General features: G+C 37.0%; 2 protein-coding genes across 2 annotated transcripts in view; both read right to left on the bottom strand.

The window, feature by feature from the left end:
• Window positions 1-13,406, bottom strand: part of ANXA10 (annexin A10) — a 26,886-nt gene extending 13,480 nt beyond the window's left edge. Inside the window, exons 1-2 of the mRNA XM_061475352.1 lie at window positions 13,272-13,406; window positions 1,549-1,633 (exon numbers count right to left, since the gene is read on the bottom strand). Coding sequence (XP_061331336.1) covers window positions 1,549-1,633; window positions 13,272-13,289 — 103 coding nt within the window. The 5' untranslated portion in view covers window positions 13,290-13,406. The remainder of the gene's footprint in view (window positions 1-1,548; window positions 1,634-13,271) is intronic.
• The window catches only part of LOC133280558 (uncharacterized), a 49,670-nt gene extending 24,607 nt beyond the window's left edge, over window positions 1-25,063 (bottom strand). Inside the window, exon 1 of the mRNA XM_061475380.1 lies at window positions 25,058-25,063. The gene's annotated coding sequence lies outside the window, so the exon portion shown is untranslated. The remainder of the gene's footprint in view (window positions 1-25,057) is intronic.
• Window positions 25,064-25,346: the final 283 nt, after the last annotated feature.

A 25,346-nucleotide genomic window follows, 5' to 3' on the forward strand; every position in this document is an offset into this window, starting at 1 on the left:
ATTCTGTTCCTATCACAGCTTCTTTAGGCAGATTTTATTATATGATCTATAACTGACAGGCTTTATTTTGACACAAATGTAATTGGACATTGAATATATATATATTTTTTTTTAAGCTGGCAGAGGAAGTCTCTATTTGCTCATTATGCAGCAGGTTGAGTTCTCTTTCTTCTGAATCATCTAGCCACAATTACATCAGCTTTTTAGTAAGACTGATTTAACATCAGTCTGATTCATTTCTGTCAGGCTCACAAAATGGAAGTATTGCTGCAACTGTACAAAGGATTTCTTACTATGTTTTTTAGAAAAGAATGATTACTAGGAATCTGTACAGTTTATATCATCCTACAGTAAAAGACAAGAATAATTCAGGAAAGGTTTAAAAACCGAAATAACTTTATTCTATTGTGTAGTACCAGTGGTATCAGTGGGACAGTATGGGACTGAACATTCTCACAAGAATGAATGTCATGTGCAAGATTCAGGGTGAGGTTGTCAGTTCCTGTAAAGGTTATAGAGACTTAAACTTCTTTGATGCTGAACTTTTTCTTTTGCCAGGGGTCCTTTAAATTACAACTTTGTTCCATGGACTTTGTTAGGTAAATGAAAAGTGAGGTTAACACACATGGATTTACAGTATTAAATGAAGACAATCATTTCTGGATTGTTGTGTAAGCGGCGTGGCATTAAAAGTACTGTTTGAAGTTTAGCAAAATGTTTAAAACTTTTCATCTGTAGCCAACTTAATCGGAAAGATACTTCAGATTCCCCTTGGTCAATAATTCTCATTGTGCTTCATTTGACTGAGTCCTTACATTTCCATTAAAGTCTGAGTCCTTACATTCCATTAAAGAAACTGAAAACAGTGCAAGATTTGGTGCTGTACAACCTTGTGAAAAGCCCAAGGGATATAAAAATTTGGATACGGGAACCAATTTTAATGTGAGGAAAATGTTTCAGCTAGTAAAAAAAAAAGGAATCAATATTCTGACCCTCAGCAATACCAACAGTGTTCAGCAGGAAAACACAAAGATCTAAAAAGAGAACAATGCTTTGATGAACAATTTTTTTTCTTGGTACATAGACTGAAAGCAAAAATTACTCCTGAGTGATATATAATACTGTAACTTTCTACTCCATTTATTTTTATTTCTTGATGACTGATTAAAAGACTTAACAGTCCCTGCTAATAATTAATTCTTGAAGTTACAATTACAAACCTTTCCTTTTTTGGCCTTCACTGTAGTGACATAACACAGAATTCTGTTTTCTTTTTCTTATTTTCTCCAGCAAAGCATTCATTACTGTAAGTGTTGGTACAGATTTTAGATTAATCTTAATCACCTCTTAGTTTCTGTAAATGCAAATATGTTATTTGTTTGGACATCACCAGTGTCTTATTGTGACCTTGAAGAATCAACAGATATTTGGTGACATTTTTAATTTTATGAACTTTTGCCTAATGCTTTTTACTTTCTGAGAACTTTCTAACACCCCCATCCCCCCAACAACAACAACAAAAGTGTTAGGATTAGTCATGATACTCACTGATTCCCTGTAGGGCTCCTCCTAGCAACTGGGCATCCATAACAGGGTTAAAATTTGGAGCAGGAAAAATGGTTCCTTGTGTCAGCTAAAGGAGAAAGCAGCCTTTAAATAAGGTGTTTTACATCTGTAACACTTCATATATGATTCTGTTGAAAACCAACAATGATAATATTAAATTATCTTTGCTTCATGGGGAACAGGATGCAGAAAGTTTTGAATTATGAAACAGAACCTAAACTTGCAGTAAGTCCTGGGAAGACAGACGATATTTGAGGAAGTCACCCCTAGCATGAGTTAGGCCTAAAAAAAATCCCCAAACTAATTCTAAATAACTTTTTTTCACTATAATGTAATCACATTTTTGTTCCTCTCTTCCAACCTTTTTCTAAAATTCCTATTTTATCTTTCAAAGTTAATCCATGATTTCCCTGACAGTCTTCAATATTTATTTCTCATGATATTTCTAATTTGAAAGGACTAGTGAGGAAATGATAAATTAAATGTATAGGTGATTTTTAAATACATATATAATACATAATCTCTGTGTAATACAGTGTTTTTTTAAATAAATGATGTTACTGTAAAATGTCAGGTAGCTTTCTGATATTCCATGTAGAAGTCAGCACTCTTTTTCTTTGTAACTCATTAAATTACAGTCACTTCATTCTCAGTGATACTTTATTTCATTTTTAAGAAATCTGTGAATAATAAACAGAACTGGTGTATTCATTTGAATAGAGTCACAGGCCCATACGTATACAGAAGAAAATAACTGAGCTTGAAAGTCACTTTATATTGTCCCCTGGTTAACCTCGTTAGTTCCTCTCAGGGTTCTACCTGCTTTCCAAGATGCACCAAATATAAAGATTATCTTTTATAATGACTCCTTGTCTCAGTCAGTACATGATTAAAATGACACTGTTGACATGTACATTTCAAGGAAAAATGGGATATGTTTTATAAGTACAAATTAGGTATTTTATGTCTTTAGTACTTCCTGGAATAAGGACTTGCAATAGTTACACTAATTAATTTATTTGCCTGCTTTACATACACTTCAAAGCCTTTTGTATGTTATGCCTTCTGTAGTAATGACATACACGTACAGATTTCATGTATGGTCTCTAATCAAGGCTTTTCTGGCTTGCAATTTTAGCAAAGGAATTAAAAAGCACCAAGCAAGAAGTCAGTATTTTAGATTAGAATGAAAACATAATTTCTTAAGAAATTTTATCATTACTTTAGACCCCCCAAGCCAAGGTAGGGGCAATAAATTGTCAGGGGCTAAGTGAGGAAAAGAACGTATGGTCAGAAATTTAAGATTTTTAAAGAAGTCGCTTGAAAAAGTACTAACAAAGCAACATGCCTTTACAAAAGGAAGAAAGTACTCACTAGTAGAGAAATATTCTCCTGCCTTTTACTTATTTAAATACAAGGACCTACTTTTACAACTGAACATAAAATGAATAGTGCCTTTTTACTCATTAAAACAATCAGGAAAATTATGAGGAAAAAAAAATCTTGTGGAGATATGGAGATAAATACTGGCCATAGAGAAGACGATGAGACCATAGCAGTTTTTTATAGGTTGATGTATGTTGTCACATCTAAAATGAATTGCAGACTCATCCTTAAGATATATGCGCCATCCCATCCTCCTTTGTCAGCGTGGGAATTGTTTCTGTAGCCTGGGCTTCACTTGTCGCTTAGTGTATCTCTAGGGTAGGGCTCTGCAGATACTAGCCTCAGAAATTGAGAGTTTATATCCTCATGACATCATAGTTACTGACAGTACCCATACTTCTTCAGATCTTGCTCACCAGAATTTTCCTAGGCACATGCCATTTGCAGCCGTACAGAGTTGGAGTGCTGTTTGGCTAGGTGGTATGTGGGGCTCCATTTCCTCCCCCTTGTTAGCATGTCAAATAATGCTGTTCTTAGCATTATTTGGCATTATTCAGTCATCACTCTCTACAGCTCAGGAGGTAGAAGTGCTTGAGTTCTGTGCCTGGTGAACTGGGCAAACCAGCTCAAAGCTTATTAATAAACAAAATGCCTGTGGAAGGAAGTGCTAGAAGAAACTGTTAGAATGCAGAATCAAAAATATATATTGATACGTGTTCTGAGTTAGAAAAAAAAATAAATTTGGCTTTCTTACTTATGCTCCCTGAAGTACCTGAGACAAAAATGCTCATCAGTCTTGAGGGGAAAAACAGAACAACTGAAAACCCAACACATTATTAAATATTATGATAAGGTTGTCAAAAGAGAAGACATTTTGATGAGAATAATAATAAAAAATAGTAGGATGCAAATGGATGAAGGAAACAGATATGAGATTCAAAGACTTTGAGCCTGCACTCTAAACAAAAGGTAGAAAGCAGAAGTTTATCTGGCATTCCATGTGAGTGCTCTCTGAACCTGTCACAGCCGTTGCTGGTGTGAGTTCAGCATGATTACACAGTGAAAGCCTACCACTTGCTGTGTGTTGTAGCCTTTTTCTTCTATGTCCACTAGCAAATAATTTAAGAGTGCTGTGTGATATTTACTGTGGAAAGAAAAGCCAAGGAGATTTACTGGTAGACAGTTCAGTGGAGACAGGGATTGATTCTTGGATGCTGCAGTACTGTCTGTGCCCCTCTGAAGTAAATCCGGGGTGGACAATCTATACCCCTGTCACAGAGGACCGGGCCTTAGGGCCATGGCGGCAGGTGGCGCTACTGTCCTGTGGTGACAGGTTGCTACACAGCAGGCAAGAAGGAAAAAATTGCTGCAAAAGCAATGCACAAACCAAGAGGTTGATTTTCTGAGCAACTGACTGCCCTACTGCCCTTTGATGTAGTTTTATGGGGAGAGCAAAAGCATGAAAGAGATGGTGTAATTTTAAGTTGTGGAGCAAGACTGAATGCTTACAATAATCTCCTGTACTGAGAGATAAACTTAGAAGTTGTGGCAGGAATTTGTTTTTCAAAGATTTGTTACAGTCTTGTCATATTAGAAACATCTGTGGTCACAACATTCTTCTGTTTGACATTCCTCAGGAAAACAAGGAAATACATCAAAACAGCAGTCATTTTGGGAAAGCTGGGGCTCTGCTTCCAGGATGTATGGCCCAGGGTGCAAAATCATGTTTCCCCCCAAATTATACAGGGTTTGCATGTCTAGGAAATGCAGACATAGCAGCAGGGTTCATCACTGCACAAACTGAGGGGGCAGAACAGTAGAGGCATTTGGTAACTGAATGAAATTAGGACAGATTGAATTTTGATCAGGGAGCAAGCAGCTACATGGGAATAGGTTGTTCCTTTCCATTATCTTTGATTAGAGAATTCCTACTGCCCTGTTTGGAAGCAGGTCATTTTTAGTGTTGACTGAACACCTGAGCATAGTTACAGGTACTGCTACTTCACTTCATTCATTTTCCCTGAAGTCAGCTGTGACTGACCATAAACTCCTGTAATTGAACAAGGCTCAGAGGGGCTGGGTAAGGGCAGTGTGCCCATGAAGCTCCGGGAATAATGCAGGGTATGACTCACCACAGATGCTGTGAGGAAAGCTGATTTTATCTCAACACAAAGGGGACTGAGGGTGGCCTTTATTTTAGATAAACAGCTATCAAGAGTTGAGTGGATGAAGTGGTGGTGTGAATGTTTATACCTGACTTCATTAAAAGGGTGTGAATGTCTCCTTAAGTTAGTCATACCAGCATGAGGGGAATCAATACTTGTGAGTCTCAGCCCAATACAGTGTAAATACCCAACAACTAGCAAAATAATTCGGGAGAGAGCAGTGGGCTTGAGCTAGCTTTCCAGTGACTGGGGATGCCTAACACTGTAGCAGTGAGCATATCATAAAAAAGGAATGGGGATGTCATCAATATTACATTTGTATTGTATTTTCAGTACATTTTGTACTCCTCTGCTAGATTGAAAATCCTGAGTAAAATTACTTATCATGAAACAAGTAAATTTGATATTTTACAATAAAACCTCTATGCATGGAATATCTAAAAGAACCTGTTGAAAGAATATTGCACTGTTGACAGTAGGATGGCCAGTTTCGAGTCTATGGCCATTTTGTTTTCCTCACACATCTTTTTCTCCCTTAAACTCTAAAAAGCATAGGGAAATGGATAGTATGATCTTGTGACTTTTCTTCCACATCCATCAGGATGGTCACTGCAGGGATGCTAAGGCATTCCCCTGTTGAGATTTTCCTTATTTAATGTTTAGTTTTAAAAATACATTTAATTCTTCCAAATATCCACAGCATCCACTGATGCTGAACAGCAAATGAAATTTATGTGAAAGAAAAAAGTTGCCTACATAGAGAAGACATAACCTTTAAACACCCTCCAGTGAATAAAATGTCCAACTGGGTTCTGAGTAATTCAAGCAACAGCTCCCCATCGATTAGGGTGAATTATTAGGAAGGCCAAAGCACTGGTACCATCACCAGATTCCAACAGCTTTGAGGCAGCAAGCGCATTACAATAACTCCTTCTGAAGATTAGTTGGAAATATTTCACAGGACCAGAGAGCACATCATAAATCAAAGTGAATAAAAGCTTGCAGAATCGCTACAGCTTCCTCTGCAGAATAGAAAACATGAGGTGGCAACTGCTATGAGACAGACCATTGAGAATTACGGTGATGATCATCTTAAAAAAAAAAAAAAAAGGAGTGGAGGTGTGTCAATGCACCCAATTCATGCTTTTATCAGAAGCCATCCTAGATAGAAACAGCATAAAAACCAATCATTGTTGTGCCCAGCAAGAGCAGTAGTAAATTATGAGAAAAATCAGTACGGAGCATGTTCTGCACCTTGAGCAGTAGACTGCTATAGAATAAAGACAAAAGAATTCAGAAGAATAGGATCAGCAGAACAGTGGCTTAAGGAGGGAGAGAAAGGCTAGGATTGCACTGACATCATCTCTCCCATCTCTCCCTTTCTTAAGGAATAATTTGACAATTAAAGTCATTATTGTTTAATTGTAGTTCAGCGCTTCTAGATTATAATGTTAAGAATTCAATTCCAGCATTTCGTCTACAGGCTAAGTTTCTTTGATTTATAGAAAAGCAGGCACTTTGAAAGTTAAACTTTTCTGATCAGAATTATAAACGTTAATTCAGCTTTAGTCTGCTGAAATTTGCTTTATGAGTGAAACTTTTTAATAGGAGAAAATCTCCTAAAATACCCCAATTTCCCTATATGTCCTTAATCATTAAGCTGTTTTAAGTCCCACACATGTTTATATTAAAGAGGCTGGGACTATTTCCGTTATCTGGAGGGAAGGCAGGCCCTTCTGTGACGCTGGGCTTAATATACCTGTTTCCTTCTACAGGACAGTCCCATTGTAATTACTTAGCTGTAACCAGCTGCTGTATACTTAATAGTAAATTCAAGGCAGAACTATCTCTCTAGACTGAAGCCAAGTATGCTCTGTGTCTGTTTTCTTCAAATAAAAGTGATTCAGAGGTTTGCTGGAGTACAAAATAATTAATTGACATGGTTGCTGAAATGCAGACTGCTAAAGTCTGAAAGATGGCAAGACTTGGTGAGAGTGTGGAAGAAAAGATCTAAGATTCATGCTCACATCAACTTTGTGATCCTGAATTTCACACTTAAAATGAGCATTATGTTGCTGTTTGCAGTTAGCAGAAATTACATGTTATGGCAAAGCAATGAAAGTTGTGTTGCCAGTTGTCTTGATGATGTCAGAGGAAGAGTTAGGGGTATGTTCACAGAATATAATTCCTGTACATACAGTGCTGTCCAACCCACGTACACAGGTAGAACAAAACTATGATTCAGAAGTAAACAGAAATTTGAAAATTGAGAAGAGCAGGAAGACATTTCTGGACCACGTAACAGTCTCAGAAATTTAAGTCTCATGATTAGTGTCAGTAGAGATCTTTTTTATTGATTTCAGGCAGCTTTGGGTTGTGCCCTTAATGAGCAAAACTCTTTTTACTTTGCTGAGTAAAGCAAGGAGAGCTTGTTGGTGGACACTGGAGGGTCTCCACTGTGATCAAAAGGCTGGAGCAGGAGCACTTGCCATGTGAGGAGAGAATTGGACTTAGCCTGGAGAAGAGACAGCTTTGGGGAGACCCAGCAGGTGCTCTGCAGTACCTGTGTGAAGAGCATCAAAGCCAGGCTTTTTGCTGAGGTACATGATAAATGAAAGGCAGCAGTCATAAAACCAACCAGGGAATGTTTTAGCTGGATGTGAAGAAGATATTTTTTTATTGTGAGGGTAACCAAGCAGTAGAAGAAGTTGTCTGAAGAATTTGTGGAGCCTCTGTCCTCAGAGGTTTTATTAACAGAACTGGGCAAATCTCTACCACCTTGTTCTGAATGCAGCGTTGACCCTGTTTTGATAAGGAGGCTGAGCTAGATTGCCTACCAGCCCTCCATTCAATCTAATAATTCTATAATTTCTTTCAAGGCCAAAAGTTAACAGGAATTTTGCCAATAACATTTTTAAAATTCTAAACATTATCAAACACTTGCTGGTCTCAGTGGCAAGGGATTGAGTAATACAGAAACTTGCATTATGCTCTGGGGGCCCATCCTGTAGGGTGTACACCAATTCCAGACAGACTTTGAAGAATTACAAACTTTTTGCAGGATCAGGCACAAAACTTAACTTTTGTGTCTGTGATCACTGGCACCTACTGTACATAATGTAACTATTTGAGTTATACTGGTAAGCATTGTGTACTTTGTCAGTATAAAACCACTATGAACTTTATGAGCAATTTACTTATGCATTTTCATTTCTCAAAAGGGGAACTGGTGAAGGTACAATGATCATAGAGCCTAAGAGGTTTGACTGTTAGGAGTGTCAGACTTTGATACTTGCACAGAAAATAAAGTTGTTGTTTATGGTGTTAAGTGAGCCTAGCTATAATGTCTGTATGGAAGCTATAGCAGGTCAGTTTATCTTTGCCAGTCATAAATTAATCATGTTAAAAAAATGTTTTTCCTAAGTGGGTCTGACTATAATATAATAATCTAGAGCAAAGTGGTAAGCGAAGTGTTCACTATTCCACCAGTTTCGGAATGTAGTTACTTCCCAAGGGGATGTTAGCATCCACTGCAGTTGCAGACCTGAACTTCTAAGCATCCAGAACCAGAGTAGAGTCAGTGCAGATAGGTCATTTCAGCTCTTCCATGGCGAATATAGTCATTAAAAAAAAAAAAAGAAAAAAAAGAGGGAATATCTAAATATTGCCTTAAGGAAATACTGTTGGTGTAAATGTACAGAACTTTGTCAAAGTCAGTAAAGCTCTGTTTTAACACAAGATGATGGTTAAACTTGGATAATGTCCTAACTCCTCTCTTGCACAGATATCCTTCATATATCCTCATTACTAATACACTGCATGTTCCCACGATCTTCATAATGAACCTTATAGAAACTCATGCATTCTTCTCTGGCTTTTCCCAGATCTGCAGATATTTAGATATATTAATTAGGTACAATGGACAGAATACAATAAAGTTTTCCTTCAAGTTGTCTGCACTCGCAAATATCCCTCCTCACAAGTGCATATATAAGTGTTTTGCTGACCAAACAATGTCCCCTTCAGTTACTTTGTTTGGGTGCAAGAATGTGGATTTTGTGGATATTAGGATGGTGTGTTGTTTTGAAATACATTGTTTTGTGATACGAGTTCTGTGAGTACTGTGGCTAGTAACAACTGGTTTCTAACAGGTTCTTTTGACTCTCTCTTCCTACTTCCTCCAACCACAAAAGCATGTAATTTTCCCTTCTTGTTCCTTTAATCAATATCTACACTCAAAATCCATCAGGTTCTTTCCGAGTAATCTCCTGGCTAAGTCCAAAGGATGCATGTACTGCTTGCCTAATAAATGCTAGGCAAATAGAATATATGACTGTTGAGTTTAAACTGCTGTGTTTTTTTTTAACTGGAAAAAGAATTTGTATGCCTCGCCTCCACTGAGAAGTGGTTTCAGAAAACTTCAGAAGAGATTGCCATTCCTCTGCCAAATATGATAGAAATTCAGTATCAAGTTCAGTTGCTGGTAGGGACAGATGGATGGACAAATATGCAGCCAAATTTTCTGAAGAATCCCAAGGGGAAATGCCTGGTATGGTCACTGAGAGAAGAATTCCACAACTTAAAAAACTTTTAATTTTGGTATCTGGATTCTAGCATCCCTCATCACAGGCACACTGTTCTGGTGGAACACCCTTTGCAAGCACAGTATTCAGCGTGGCAGGACTTTCTGCATTACAAAGAAAATGCTTTTAAAGAGCAGGTGAGGAAAGTTATTTTTGAGAGCAATTTGGCCTTTTTATGGATTAATTTAGACCAGACGCTGTATGGGAGCATGGAGAAATGGTTTTCATACTGTCTTTTTCTGCAGCATCCTAAAGAAAAGGATACTTATTATTTAGTAGGAAGAAAATCAACAATATTTTGCTTTTTTCTCACAAAGTATCCAAGCACCTAAAGGTGAGGCAGGCAGATCTCCAGAGGTGATTCAGGGATTCTTGACTTCAGTGATTTTAATCCTCTTTTTGATATCAATATACCCTCATCTACAAAAAAAACATCTTTTCCCAAAGAGGTGGTGCAGGTGGGCTCTTCATATATGTATCTATGTTTCTCCACATGTGTATTTAACTCTTTTGAAAGGAGCTGATTCCGAAACAGCCATGCAGAAAGAACAGGTTTGTGTGGTGTTAGTGGAATGAATCAAACCAACAAGAGATTGGAAAGAGACTGAGAAATGATACTTGCACTCTACCTTCCTTCTGTGCGAGAGCAAGAAAGCTGCAGCTTTTCCAGACCAAAGCTATAAGCAGTTCAACAAAAGTATCAGTAAAAGCTGAGGCTGCTTTTATCCAATTATGTGTAAAGTTCAGGCAATTCAGTCTTGTGATGGAAAAAGCAATCTAAAGTATGAACAGCCTTCTAATAATATTTGTTCAGTAAGTCATTCTGCTGATAACAAAAGTCACACAGTCAGACTCCTTAGTCTGAATGTTCCCCATAGGGAATATCCACTAAAATAAAATGCTTGCTTTATTAGCTAACTACATGGTATAAGCTGGCTCTACTTTTGCAATGACATTCTTTGGGTGCAACTTTATTAAATAAAAATGTCATGAGTATTTTGATTTACTGTGAGTTTATTGTATATGTTACACTTCATTTGAATAATATATGACACAGTAATGGAAAGGGTACTTGTAAATATAGAAAATTCTTTCTTCAAAGCCTCCCTTCTTTCCCTGTATATGGATTTTAGAGAGGTCACAGATGTAATCTTTTCTAATTTTTGGTAGTTTTACCTCTGTGGTACTGTGGGGAGCCATTTTCTGTATGTAATCTCTGATAATGTCATCCTGCATTGCTGCATCTGGCAGAACTGCTGCTGTTCACATTTTGTACATCTCGATCTTGTTCATATATAACACATGTAACTACTAATAAGGGTAACATAAAATATTAAGGAGGTAATCTTAAAGAACCAAGTAAATTTTGAAAGTAATACTTCCATTTCTTTTTTTCATGTTTCTTATGCTTCTGAATAGTGGTATATTAATGTTTTGGGATTCTTTGCAAGTATACTTAAGTCTAAAGTATGCTGTTAAGACTTTTCTCAATCTAAGGTTTTGTTTAGAAAGAGTAGACAAGAAATTAATGTGACAGCCTCACCACTCAGTCTTGTGTAAGCCCTGCTTTCTTGCTTGCTGTTTGCTACAAGTGATTTTTCTGTTTTATTGCTAAGTCTCACTGAGAAAGCTGCCCCTGCTCCATGACTGCCTTTATGTTGAAGAGCCAACAGACACCCAGGAAGAACATTTGTATGGGCTCTGCACTACATGTCCTGTTCTGTCTGTATGCCTCAGCAGGGAAGTCTCCTCCACTGGTTAGGACCTAGTGAGCTAACTCATACAAACTACGGGTTTTTCTCCATTCCCATCCCACAACATGGAAATGGGAATAAAGAATAAATATTTACCCAAACTGAGAATCCATCACAATACTTTTCAGAGAAAGCCTGTAATGAGTTTTTGATGTCTTTCCTGAGGCCAATAATGGACCCCATTGTCTACAGTTGCTTCTTGCTCTCTTACTTCTGTGATTACAAAAAAACAAAAAAAAAGGGCTAATCAGTGTGTCTTTATATGTTCAGAAGCAGAGGGAATAGAGAGGTGTTATTCACACCATCTATTTTGGAGTATTTTGGTGCACATCAGAAGATTGAAATTAGGAACTTAAGTTCTCGCTCTGCTCAAGTGGTCTGAAAGGCTGACTAACGCATAATTATTACATTAATTAAGCCTAAAATAGCTGATCTAAATAACTCACACAGTTAAGTTTTTTATAATGGCGTCAGACTATTGTGATAATTATTACAAATCTTAAATAAATACCAATTTTAATGACTTTAAAGGAAAATAATTTCTTCTATATGTTATTTGATAATGGATTGCCAGTAATATCAAGCAACATACTATATTCAGATGCAGTGTTGATTATTTATATACAATTGGTCTCAGTAAATTAGTAGAAGAGAGGAAACTGAACTTCCTGACTTCTCCAACTGAAATGGATCTACCTGTGTTGTCAGATGGAGATCTTCTTCCTGTCTTCCTTTAATTATAAGGAATAGATTAGTTGCATAGTAATTAAAGGAAAAAGTAAGAAACAAAGAAGAAAATCCCTTTTCAATTCTTAAGTGGTCTAGTAAACCATGCAAGATCCCAAATTGCAGAAGACCAAACACATTAGTAAAGCCCATTCAATACGTATTGCATATATGCAATATAATTTTATGGCAAAAAATACCTTATGGATGATTGAAATATTTAGTGCAGTTATATTTTCAAATAAGGAAAGAAAAGAAGTGTTTATCCTCCAGAAAATGCTGTATTTATCAGTAAATTTATTGGGAATGCACATGCAAAAAGCATTTGAGAGGAGTGAATCATTATTCCTATTAATAGTAATTAAAAGAAAGTCCTTAGAGAACATAACTATCAGTATGCTAGGTGCAAAAGCAATTTCACATTTTGCTGTCATGAACTAATGATTATAGCAGCTTTCAGAATGGAGATTTAATGCTGCAGAATGATCTGTTGTTTTCTTGCAGAGTGCTAATGAAACCGTTTAAAATATTGCTACATTTATTGATGAGGAACAATAATTGGCAGCTTTCCTGTGTGGTTCTGCTTTGTAGAGGTAGCATTTCTTTGCTTAGGAGTACTTTTCACCTTGTAAACAAACCCAAATGTTTATAAATTATAAAGTCATTCACTTACTTTATACAGTTATAGACCGTATTGTGAAAATACAAGCCCACCAAAATCATGCTATGAACCAGTAACTTCTGAATAACGCACATTTTTATGTTTAATAGAGTTAGGTGGTAGTATGCACTTTCGTGTCTTATGTAGCAGCTAAGTACAAGTATAGAAAACTCACAGTCTCAGAAGGAGATAAAAGACAAATTATTTTGTCTCGAAAGATCTAAAATTGTAAGAGTCTTTATATTTTAATCTTAATTTCAGACACTTCATATGTACTACAAATAACCCCAGAGTTAGACCCAAATCACAAATAAATTCACTCTGAGATTAATTTCTACGAGTGGAGTGAAATAGATCCCAACATGTGTGACAGCGACTCAAGAGCTATGGAAGTTTTGAAAGATTTCGAAGAACAGATCATTATACTCACATAATCTCCACAATACATTCTTATGCGAGTCTTCAAGTTCTGTTGAGATGAAAATAGTAGCTTTCCTAGAATTAAACTAACAGTTCAGTAAATTGAATTGTTATAGTTAGCTCTTACTCTATTTTGAAGAATTGAAAGAAACCATCCAATCAAACTGATACTAAGTACTTTAGGCTCCAAGGTAACAATGAAGCGGGATTGCAGCTTGGTACTGTACGTCCTCGGGTTCTGTAGATTCGCTGTGTACTTAGTCATTAATCATATGTGAATAAGTATGATTATAACGTAAGTAAACAGTCATTAGCACGACACCCTCTGTTCTGCTGTGTTGATTTTAAGAATCAGAATTCAGCTAGTCACAGAATGAAACACTCACCTATAGAAAGTGCTTGTGTTAATGATTTACTTTTCAGATTGGGTCTGCTCTAGTTCCTTTTTTCCTTATGCTGAAATTGCTCAGCTCATCACTTTTTCTAATGACTATTTGTTACCTGGCACACATAGGAAGATGTTTTATAACCCTCATGTGTTACCTGGAGTGATTAGGGCAGACCCTTGGGCCCAGTGGAACCATGCAGATGAGGGTCTTTTCATGCTAATTACAATTTCTTAAATCCTTCAAAGAGCTGATTAAAAATCCCATAACATTGCTCTATTCAAAGACTTACACAGAATCCTGACTATCCAACTGACAGCAAACCAGTGTTTTTCATAGCTAATAACATGTATTTTTCTGTTACTTATTACTATGGTAAACCATTAAGAAAATACAGAATATGCAATAAAGGTGCAGAATCAGCCTGCATATCCTGTAGTACATCATGAAAGGAATGCATGTGCTACCATTATCCTGATATGGTACCTGTATAAGGAGATAATTTTTCTGCAGTGGTTGGACAGGAATAGTAGCTCGAAATCTGAGTTAAATTACTTCAGGTTTGTTTTTTTTTTTTAATTAATGTATTCATCATGTTTTCTAGCACTTACTAAAAGCTGGTTTTTTTTTTTAATTTTTTATTACAATTTAGGAAGACTTTGGAAAGAATAAAAAATAGTTTACTTTGTAGCCTTAATATCTTAGCAAGTCTTCTAATTGTTAAAAACTCTGTGCTTTTATGAACTCAGTGGTATTGATTTGAGTACAAGCTTTTGCATGTCAGCCTGTCTTATGTATAAGGACTACATGTGTGTACTTAGAAATAGTTGGAAGAGTTTCACATATGCTTGTAAAACATGTGATTCAGACTGGTGTGTCTTTGCTTTCTCCTTTTTCATGAGGGCTGTGGTAGATACTTTTCTTCATTAGATTTATACCAAGCACTGACTTTCATCTCTGTATCTCAAGTGGTCCTTGAGGATGGCTGGGGAATATAGTCCCACTGTACAACTAAGCAAAATGTTCCATAAAGAATCCGGTCTGATCAGATGGAAGATGGCATATGCTTAAGCTGGTGCCTAGAGTAGGAGCCAGTCTCCTGGCCATACATATTTTGTAGTAGTGATAAGAATAGGAGAACATTTTAAGCCTCTCTTTTTCAGACTGTAGTTTTACATGCATTTCCTTGCTGTGATTAAAACGCAATATAGTTAATCCTCAGTACAGACAAAATGGATTAAGTTTACAGGACTACAGTAATGTTTTAGTTTGCTTGTGTCAAAACTTTCAGTGGTCAGGAAGCATGGGGTATAAATAAGTAGATAAAATTTAATATCATGAACAATATTATGAACAGAACTTATTGTGAAATACTAATACGTGGCATATAATGTGAGGAAAACAACAGATTGCTGAGCTAAATTCTGGATTTAATGAATCTTTCTGAGGAAAGCTGTGAGAGAGTCTAGAATAATGGCAGAGAATGCGTTCAACGGATGGGAAGGTTTCAACCTCTTTCTCTGTGAGTGTCCTTTGTCTGTCCTTTCCTGTCATTTCCCCGCCAAGGCAGGGCTTATGACAAGGAAATGCATAGCCTATTTGTCCACGTAATGCTCAACAAAATGGATCCAATATTTGTGTTCCAGAGTGAACATGTTGAACATAATCTCACCTTTATATTTCTTTCAAGACTTGGTAGGGCAGAGGTATGAATAAGGGGAGGACCTTATCCTGTCCTTAGGTAGAAAACCAAAGAAGTTGTGTTGCAAATGGTTTCGGCAATCTCACATTTAAAAAAGATATGGACTACTTGGAGAGACTGCAGAAGAGAGGAGAAATAATTACTTACACAGGGAGACAGGAATCGCTAGGTTTGTTTAGACTAAAGAATAGTGATGGAGACCTTAACAGTTCAAGAAAATAAAAGCTGTTGCAGGGGGAAGTGGAAAAAGAATAAATTGTTTTCTTGTTCATAGTGGACTGGACAGATGAAAGGCCTTTTTCTGTTTCCTCCTCCATCTAATCTTTGCAATTCTTACCCAGTTACAGGGTGAGATTTTTATTACTGTTCTGGGCAACTGGTTGCTTTCCTTCCTCTTTCTTGGCAAAAATGTTCCTGTTTCTGTTCCTTCTTAATTTTCTCCTCTCTCACTTTGTTATCTGTTCTATCTTTTTGGAGAGACATAATTCTTTTCTGTAGGAGTGACGAGGGGTCAGTTCCTCTTCACGTCCTCCCAGAAAATGGGATTTTTCACCTGTGCTAAAGGTTCTTCCTCAAACTTCCTCTGTTCTGCTCACTGGTGTGCTTAGCCTTAGACGTTGCAACTGATAATTTCCATGTTGCTGTAATGGAAACCCTGAGTAAAAATAATGAGACATAATTATTTTCTAATTAGAGATGCATATATTTCTAATCCAGAATAGTTTATTTAAAGTGAAAAGTAAAAACGATTTAATATGAAATTATTCTATATGTTTCCCCTGAAAATTAGGTTCTAGCATGTCAGTTGCATATAAATTAAAACAAAAATTCACGTTACCAGTATAATAAGCTTCAGGTATTGCTCTGGAGTCTCTTCCGATAATCAAAATGTGGATGCTAACAAATACATCTGTACTGCTGGTTATGTCTATTATTACTGCAGTGCCAAGCAGTAATGTGTTAAAAGCATGGGACTTTTTAGTCTGTGCTGATGAGCATATGGTTTACATGGTGGAAAGAAAACCTGAATATAACTGGAGCTGGTGGAATTGTTAGCCCCCACCAGAGTAGACAATGCATAAGCACACAACAGAGGTCAAGAAGAAGTAGTGGAAAGGTAAATCGCTGGCTCTAGTGTAATAGTAATAGTCTTGGGCATTTGAAAAATGTGACAACGGGAATTATACTCAGTGTAGGAGCTTACAATCATGTGGACTAATCTTACTCACCATGATTAAGCAAAGTATTTGGTGATAAATACAATGAATCACTGTTAGATCTATGAGTCAAATTTAACTTCTCAACTCCCAAGTCTGTATTTATATTACAAAATAAATTTGGACACTTATCTACCTGTCAATTTGCCCATATGGTTGCCGGGGCAAAATTCTGCCCTCTTTCTGAGCATATGTATACGCAGGAGGCAATATCAAATACAGTGAGCACTGTGGAGCTGGTAATCTGAGCCTTGGAAGGGTGACCACCAGCTGTAATTTGGGATGTAGCAAGCAGCAGAAGGGTGACCACATGAAGGAACTGGGGTTTTTAAAGAAGAGAATAGGGTTGAACGAGACAGCGAGTAATGAAAAGTTAGAGTGTGCGTAGCTTTCTAAAAACAGCAGAATTGTTATTACTTACTGAATGTAAAATTATGCTTTTAACATTGTGTTAGTAGAATTTATAATTGCAATTTGTGGTGGTTCATCAGAAGAAGAAAGTGAAAAAAGTCTGGGCCTACAGCCCAGACTTCTCAGTCCTGCATGTTACTGGTTTGAATACTGTGAAATTATACTAAGCTTGCACTGATGTTTTCCTGATGGGAAAGGAACTGAAAGAAGGTTAAGGAGCTGAAAAGAGTTTTTATGACCTTTAAACCCAGAGAGGATTTGTGTGACTTTTTTTGGGACAGGCATACTTCATCTAAAAAACCCCAATCTTTTAGCATGTCAAAGGCACAGATCCCTGATTTAAGAGAAAGTACTGAAATTAGTGAAGTATAATAATTTAATTTCACACACATACAAAATAATTTGTTTCTGTGAGAAGCAGTTAAAAAATTTTTGAGTGCAATGAAAGGATTGGCAGATTCTGGCAGTCTCTGTGCAGTAGATTGCAGGTCTCGTGGATGACATCCCCCTCTAGCTCTACTGCCTCACAAAATACCCCATTCTCAAAGCTTGGTAGCTAAATGAAAAATAACTGTACATTTCCAGCCAAGAAAAACTTTTAATTAAAAACCTATGAAAGCTGTATAAAAGTATTTCAGCAGAATTCCTGTCATTTTTGGGATGGTTGTATTTGAATAACCATGGACACATTTTTAAAAGAAGTTTCACAGTTAAAATTGGAATGAAGGCTATAAAAAAAATACCAGTGACAGTGGCTAACCTAATACTGCAAGGAAAATCACATTATTTCAAAGTATTTTTCACTTAGCTACCATGGAAGGAATTTTTCACCATAATAAAACTTCCCAATTATTTGCTTAAAAAAAAGAGGAAAGGGAGGCAGCTGAGCATAATTAATAGTGTTAGCATGTAACTTTAATGGCAATGTGTAAATGCCAGTAGGATGAGTATCTGACCTTGGTATGATCTTCCTACAGGCATCTAACTTCCTCTGTGCACTTTTTTTGGGAAGCAGAGTGTCTATGCCAAACGGGCAAAAAGCATGTTTCTTGAATCTCCGTTATTACCATAGCAACTGATAATTGGTATGAAGAATTACTTCACTTGTAAACTGAACTGATTTTTATCCTTTATACCAGAAGGTATTTTGTTTACAGAAGTTAGTTTAAAATGTTTAGGCATGAATAGCATGGTAAACTGTGCAACACTGACGGAGGGAAATGTCATTTTAATTGTTTTTATGACTTTAAATGCAATACTTATTTGTCAAACAAGTACATAGCACTTATATTGCCTCAGACATTGAGTATACAATCAAGCCATTCTGCTTTGCTTAATTTATTATTCTTTTCTTTGGAAGTTATTTGTTGTTTTTTTTTTTTTTGTTTCGTAGTTTATGTCCAATCCTTTGTTTATCTCTTAACTACTGTATTTCTCCAGATTACAGTAAATCTGAGCAAAAGATTAATGACTGAAAAGAGTAGACTTTCAAAGGAGCAAATTAAAGGTCAGGTCTTTCCACAACCATAGTTATTTACGGGTTGTATCTCATGCTGAGCTCTGTTCTGCGTATTTTGCCACTGCTTAGTGAATTATCCTGAAATTTGGGGAAGTTTTTATCAACTTCAGGCTTTGTTGAATATTCTCCTTAAAGGATCATTTGCTTGAATGAAAACTGTGATTAACTTCTTAATTCCATTTTTGGATCGATGTCTTGCTTCAGAGAATTACCTGCTAACCGTTCATATCTGTAGCAGATTGTACTCAATTATTATGTTTAATGTTTTGATTTATTGCATGCTCTCCCCAGAAAACTAGTATTTTTCTCTTATTTTCCAAATGAAGAAAACAGTGATAAAAGTGTCACCTAGGAAGCAGTAGCAAAGCTGGTAGCAGGTGTCAGGGCTTTCAGATCTTTTACTGAAACTGCTCTCCTACAGTTAGCGCAGGTTCCCATTTACAGGAATGCTGGTCTAGTAAAAGCAGTCTATGCCTATATCACAAACCAGTATCAGAAGACTGGGACTTAACGATCACGCATAAATACCACATAGTCTAGTTGGTGTAAACTGTTCTAGCTTTGATATGCTTGAGTGGGAAGGCTTATTAACTCAGGCTGAAGACAGTGCCAACAGCTCTACTGCTTTTGGGACATGAGGTTATACATAGAATCACAGAATGGTTTGGGTTGGAAGGGACCTTAAAGATCATCTAGTCCCAACTCCTCTACCATGGACAGGGACACATCCACAGCTTCTCTAGGCAACCTGTTCCAGTGTCTCACCACTCTCACAGTAATGAACTTTAATCTAAACCTACTCTCGGTTTAAAGCCATTCCTACTTTGGGTATGTAGCACATACCCAAACATTGCCATACACACCCACTTTGGGTATGTGCTACATTGAGGATTTCTGTGCCATGCTCTGTTGTGTGATAAGCTCAGCTTTCTTGCTTTTTTTCTTGTCTAGCTGTAGTTCAAATAATTGTCTGCTGTCCATTTGAATAGGTGTGCCCATGTCTACACTTAAGTCCTGATGCTGACATCTCTCTCAATTACACTTCATGCCTACTAATGTAAACTGCAGAATACATGTAGAGTTCTCAAAAATATGATTGCCATGGAAATTGAAATGAGCTATATTGTAAAAAAGCAGATGAAAGAACTTGCATAGGAATTTAGAAAGAAGTTTAGGAAACAGAGCTGTACTTTGAGGCATGAGGGGCCTTTGCAAGGGTCCTTATAGAAAAAGGCATATGTGTGCTCCTTTCACCCTTAAAATGTATGAAAATGCTTTCTTTTAACTTTGCCCTAGGAGTTCTTCTCTTAGCAATTTCCCTCATTTCTCTTTGATAGCTCAGAAAGCTAAAGCAATTAGCATTTGCAAGAAAAAACCCTAAGCTTTAAATATGTTCCCCATAGGAAGGAAATATTTGTATCAACTCAGACAGATTCCTGCTGACCTAGAAAAGCTGGCTGTTGTCCAGCACTATATGAACTGTTTCTTTATTTTGGCTTTTTGTAAAAGAATGTCAGGCTGTTCAAAAGTAGTTGGACAGGAGAATTAGAGTATTTTGTGGAGAAAATTAATTTATGCCTGGAGCAAACATAAACTTACAGAATATAGCAGATCTGTGGTATATTCAGGAAGTTACGTGGTGAGGTAGTGGAAATACAGGTGAGTGGAAAGGAGTCCTCCTATGAGTTGTTCCCTTATGCTTAAGCAGAATTGTTCTGAATACTACTTAAAACATTCTTCTGGATGTTCTGCAAGTGTTAAAAATGCTTGTTTTATTAATTTAAACAAAATCCACTTTTGCTAAAATGCCATAACAGAGGAAAAAGTTATTCCTTTGAGAAAATATACACAGAAAGGATGAAAAATTAGGAAGTGTCATAAACCACATAACTATCCCAGGAGTAAGAGTCCTAAAGCTGCTGCCTATTGCAAAATGAAAAGGAAATAGTCACCGAATTTCTTCACTACTAATTTGTGTAGATGGCAGCAATGTTTCATAGCATTCTTGGTCCATTGGTGTTCCAGTTTAAAATTAATATCGTTCTCTGGCAATGCAGCTATATAAGGATGAACTCTTGGTTTTGATTAACACAATATTTTATTACTAGTTTTGTTAGTTTCATGGCTGATAAATCATATAGACGTGTAATTTATCTGGTAAGCTTCAAAGTAAATCAGAGTTATACATGCAGAATTTACTACAAGCATTTCAAGGATATGATACATTTTACAAAGAACATTTAAGGTTTACTTTATACACTGAAATGCTCACTATGCTCCCATAGACAGCACATTACTTTTTTTTATATATAGATATATAAATAAAATACAAAATATTGTGAATTTAGGCAATTTGTTAATCCCAGCTGTGTTTAGAAGATGTAGCTGTAACTTTCTACATTGATGCCCGCTTTAAATATTGTAAGTTGTCATGTGTTGTAAGTTATACCAAAACCAGCATATACAATGAATCAGTGTTTATAGACCACTGATTTACACAGGTGCTTGTAGAAAGCATAATGAATGTATGATTTCTTTTACGTTAAGCTGTCAATTTACAGTGCTGCTTCCATTATGCAAACACTTGATCTTGCAGAGGGCGGAACATTTCTCTCCTGCATGCTTGTGCTGGCAACGGATGTTGCTCATCTCCCATGCAAGCTCTCAGAAAGAAGCATAGGGGCTGTGGGTGTGTTTGTGGGACAACTACAATTCATCTGGAGAGCGTAGCTTATTTGTGAGCTTTTGTTTCTTGCAAGGAACTTTTCTGTCGCAATGACATGCTTAAATCCATTAGCACTTCTCCTGCCATAAAGACTGAGAAATACAATTAGCAAGTTGTTTACAGCAGAGCTGCAACTGCTGTGACTAAAGAGCTACAGATAGAGTGAATCAACTTCTGTGAGAATTGTTTTCCAAAGATGATAATAAAGGTTTGATATGATGCTATAACTTAGTCTTGATTAGGTCAATGTGAAGCTCAATATTATTGCTTCACTGTCAAATTACTTCACATAAAAGTGATGATATTTTGCCTACATTATTCCAGACTGTTAAACCTGTTCTTACATCTTTTAATTCTGAGCAGTTCCACTAGCCTTCGAGCCTAGAAGCTGCTTGAAGCTAAGCACTGTTGAAATTTCATTTATTTGGGTGCTTGCATCTGAAGGGAGGAATGATAATAACTGCCATACTTAAGGTAGAACAATTTTCTGCTTGGGAGTGAAGCCAAAAGGACATACATGAAATGTGGTGCGTGCAGCAGAAGAAGGATTAATTAATTAATGCTGCTTCTTTAATAGCCTAGTGCCAGTCGTGTGGTTTTTAAAATCTTTGCCAATGCTGATAGACACAACTCATGCATAAACAGGTGTTGATTTTATCTGGCTTGTGCATTTTGTGTTTGTGTTCTCCTTGTTGCCCTAGAAACTGGAGTAAGGTTGACACTAGCATATGCACTTTCATCTGAAAAAAATAATATTATTTATGTCTAATATACCTAAGGCTGAAAGCTTGGAGGCATTACCAATCACATAAGCCTAACTTTCCAAAGTTTGCCATGAAAAGTAAGAATAATCTTAAACCCCTCTCCTGTGTGGAGAATATGGCTCTTTGTTGTGCTAATTTGAGATTATGGGTTATGATTTCTATATTTTGGTCATTATTTTCAGTTTTGTGAGAAAGAATTGATAAAACCACAAAATGTGCTTTGGGGTGCATGGTTTGTGTTCTTAGATATGCAATCAATGGGCTGATACCCCATGGGAAAGTTAACTCACCTGTCTGTTCCTCCATCTTCCCTCTGCAAGTGTGTATGATGATATTTTTTATAAAGTTACTTAGATGCTATTCATGAAAAGCAGTAAGTAAGAACACATATGCACATATGGCTTTATCTTGTGTGCAATATATTATCCTGTGAGTATAAATAACTTACAAAGCAGGAGGCAGGAAAGACCCCATTAGGCTGAAAATAAACACTGTGAAATCAACTTCCAGTATCTCCATGGCAAGGAAGACGAGTCCTGTTTCTTTTAACATTGGTAGGAAAATGAAAACTCTGTTTATGATCTGTCTGATTTCCATATTGAAAGATCACCATTAATTGTCATGTGCATTCAAAGGCAAGGTAGCCTCCATTCTGCAGAATTTGTGTACATCCAAGCAAAATTTTCATTGTCCTCAGTACGTGGAATCTTAATTTAAGCCTGAATATGTATATAACCATACAGAGTTTTATTGTGCAAAAACTTGTGCAACTTGGATTACACTTCCTTCTCATTCTTTCCAAGCTCATGACATTTACCAAAACAGCTTATATGTTCCTGCAGTATTTAGGTAGTCAGATGAACACTTCTCCACAGAGTAGACATTAGTGCACGATGCTGTGAAAGCCATTTTTCAGACATTTTTAATCAGTATTTAATATTTATTCCTTTACTTTTACTCTCTTTTAATAGTTTCCTTTTGCGTACCTATCAATAAGAGTCCTACTCAGTAACAGTCTTTGCCTTTTGTTTTTGTTGTGCAGAATGTCTGATAATGTTCCCATCAGTACCCTTGGTAGCATTCAGTCGTTTCTGCAAAATCTGTCATCCGAACTGTAGCCAGTGAATCTATTTTCTCTGTTCTGCTTTTTGCTCTTTTCTGTTGCATACTGTTTCAAAATGTTGCAGAGATGACTCATGTAAACATTGCAGCCATTTCCCTTGAATGCTATAGTCTATGTTTTTGATTCAGTGTCATGCTCTGACACTTTCCTCACCACTGACTGATTGACTGAAATTTCATAGAAGAGGCTATAATTTGAATACAGCCTTGTGTTTACATTCATGACAGCTGTTTGTCTTTGAACTTTTAACTACTCAAAACTTTGATTACAGGTGTTTCCTTGTTTCTCTGGCCCTAACTCGTGTTACTGTATTTTGGCATTTGTGGCGTATATACAGCTCAAAAGTTTAAAGCAGCCTGAGTCAAGGCAATGCAGCTGTGTTTTGTCAGAGCTGGGCCTTGAATTTGTTAAGCAGCTAACCTCCAGGCTGAGAGGTGGTGGGGAGCTGGCAGCAAGGATTGCAGGGCAAGGGTTGAAGCACAGACCCTTGTATGCCCTCAGCCTAGTCTGGATGTAGGATGCTCGAACAGCCATCCAGTGTGTCTACTAACACTGTTTGAGAAGTAGCATACTGTCTATTAATCAGATCACTGAGAGTAAATTATGTTATTAAACAAGGTTTAACCATGAAAGAATGGGTTTGTTTTATCGTACTCATGTAAGGATGAAAACATTTCTGTGACGAAAATGGGCATGGAAGGCGAGCACACACAACCACATTTCAGAATACATTTTTCAAACATATTTGTTTGCTTTAGTTTGGTTTTAGTTGTTTATTTGCTTCAGTGTTTTTCTCTTCAGGAGCATGACAGCCTAAATGAACTGTTGTACCCCAAGGCTGACATCACCTGTGAAATTTTCCTCATCCTCCATGCTTCTGTTGCCAAAGCGCTTTCTGCCTCCTCCACTCCCTTTGCATGGCAGGGTGTGAGAAATGCAGAGAAAAAATAGCTTTGTAACTCCTGCTATTCCTTGGTCAGTCTGCAAAACATGGGCTTCCTTTCCAGTCATGTAAAAGATTAGGCAGTGGAAAATCACAGGCTAATAGATGTTTACTGTTCAGTTGTTCCTTCCCTCCTGGTGAAATCTTCTTCATTACCTCTTCTTTTGTGTCTCAATTAGCATGCATCTTTCAGCTTGCCTGGCTTCTTCTGTCACAACTCCCTGGAGATACAATAGCATCTTCATAATCACCTCACTTGACTGAGTTATTCTTCTGTAAGCTTCTTAAATGAGCCAGATATGTTACCACAGATAATTAAATGGGAAAAGATGATGTTGACATCCATGTACTTCACTGTGGTCCTTTCTGAGGACCCTGCTGTAGCAACAAATGCCCATTACTGGGCATTACCGTCTAGCAATTGTCTCTGTGCCTTGTGCAGATCACTCACCACTAGGATCTTCTAAATTGGAGGAGATGGATGAAGATTTAAGAGCTCTCAAACCCTTTTAAAGGAGATGAGACCTGTTCCAGTTAAAGTAAGTTGCTCAGTGCCTTTTCCAGTGGAGCACAGCCACCATCTGCAGTGTATGGGTTAGCTACCAAGTGCTAGCAGCTGGCAGCGTTGATAGCTCATGCTTCCTAAGACAGGATGGTTCAGGTGCTGCGCTGTGATCTTAGCACAGACCTCGCCTATTATTCAAAAACTTCAGCTGCTACTGATTGTCCCAGGAGTGCAGTGCCAACCCAGCCCAAGCCCAGTCCCCCATCAGTGTTGTTTCATGAGTGCAGAAAGAGCATGGCACATACTGAAATTAAATTTCTTTCATGAAGGACTATCCTCATCTTCCTTATCTACTGATTCTGTAGCTAGTGTCAGGGTCTATGCTGCTAACAGACTCACTATAAGGGCTCCTTACAGGGCCTAATACACAGTAACTGCCTCAGAAATAATTTTGAAATAATTTGTGAGGATTGATATTACCACTGAGCATTATGTCCTTTTGTTAATTTTTCTGTCTAGAAACATCATGAAACAGCTGGGTAGGAATTAGAATAGTGGCAGAGTAATTGAGGGAATCTGTGTATTTTCCTTTAAAGTTCACAGTTACTTAGTGATACCCGGTTTCTTCTACAGTGAAAGAGTTCTTACAGTTTTGGGGAAAATAGGCCTAGAAAAATTATGATTTGATCTTCAGTATGAGACTCTCAGTTATGCAGGTACTAACACCTTGGTCATTTAAGAACAATATTTAATGAGCTACAGTTCAGGAGAATTTGATAAGTTGTCAGAC

The sequence above is a fragment of the Pezoporus flaviventris genome, unplaced genomic scaffold (genome assembly GCF_033815535.1).
Source record: "Pezoporus flaviventris isolate CSIRO_AGI_PZ_B2104156 unplaced genomic scaffold, CSIRO_AGI_Pfla_v1 ptg000002l, whole genome shotgun sequence".
Taxonomy (NCBI): domain Eukaryota; kingdom Metazoa; phylum Chordata; class Aves; order Psittaciformes; family Psittacidae; genus Pezoporus; species Pezoporus flaviventris.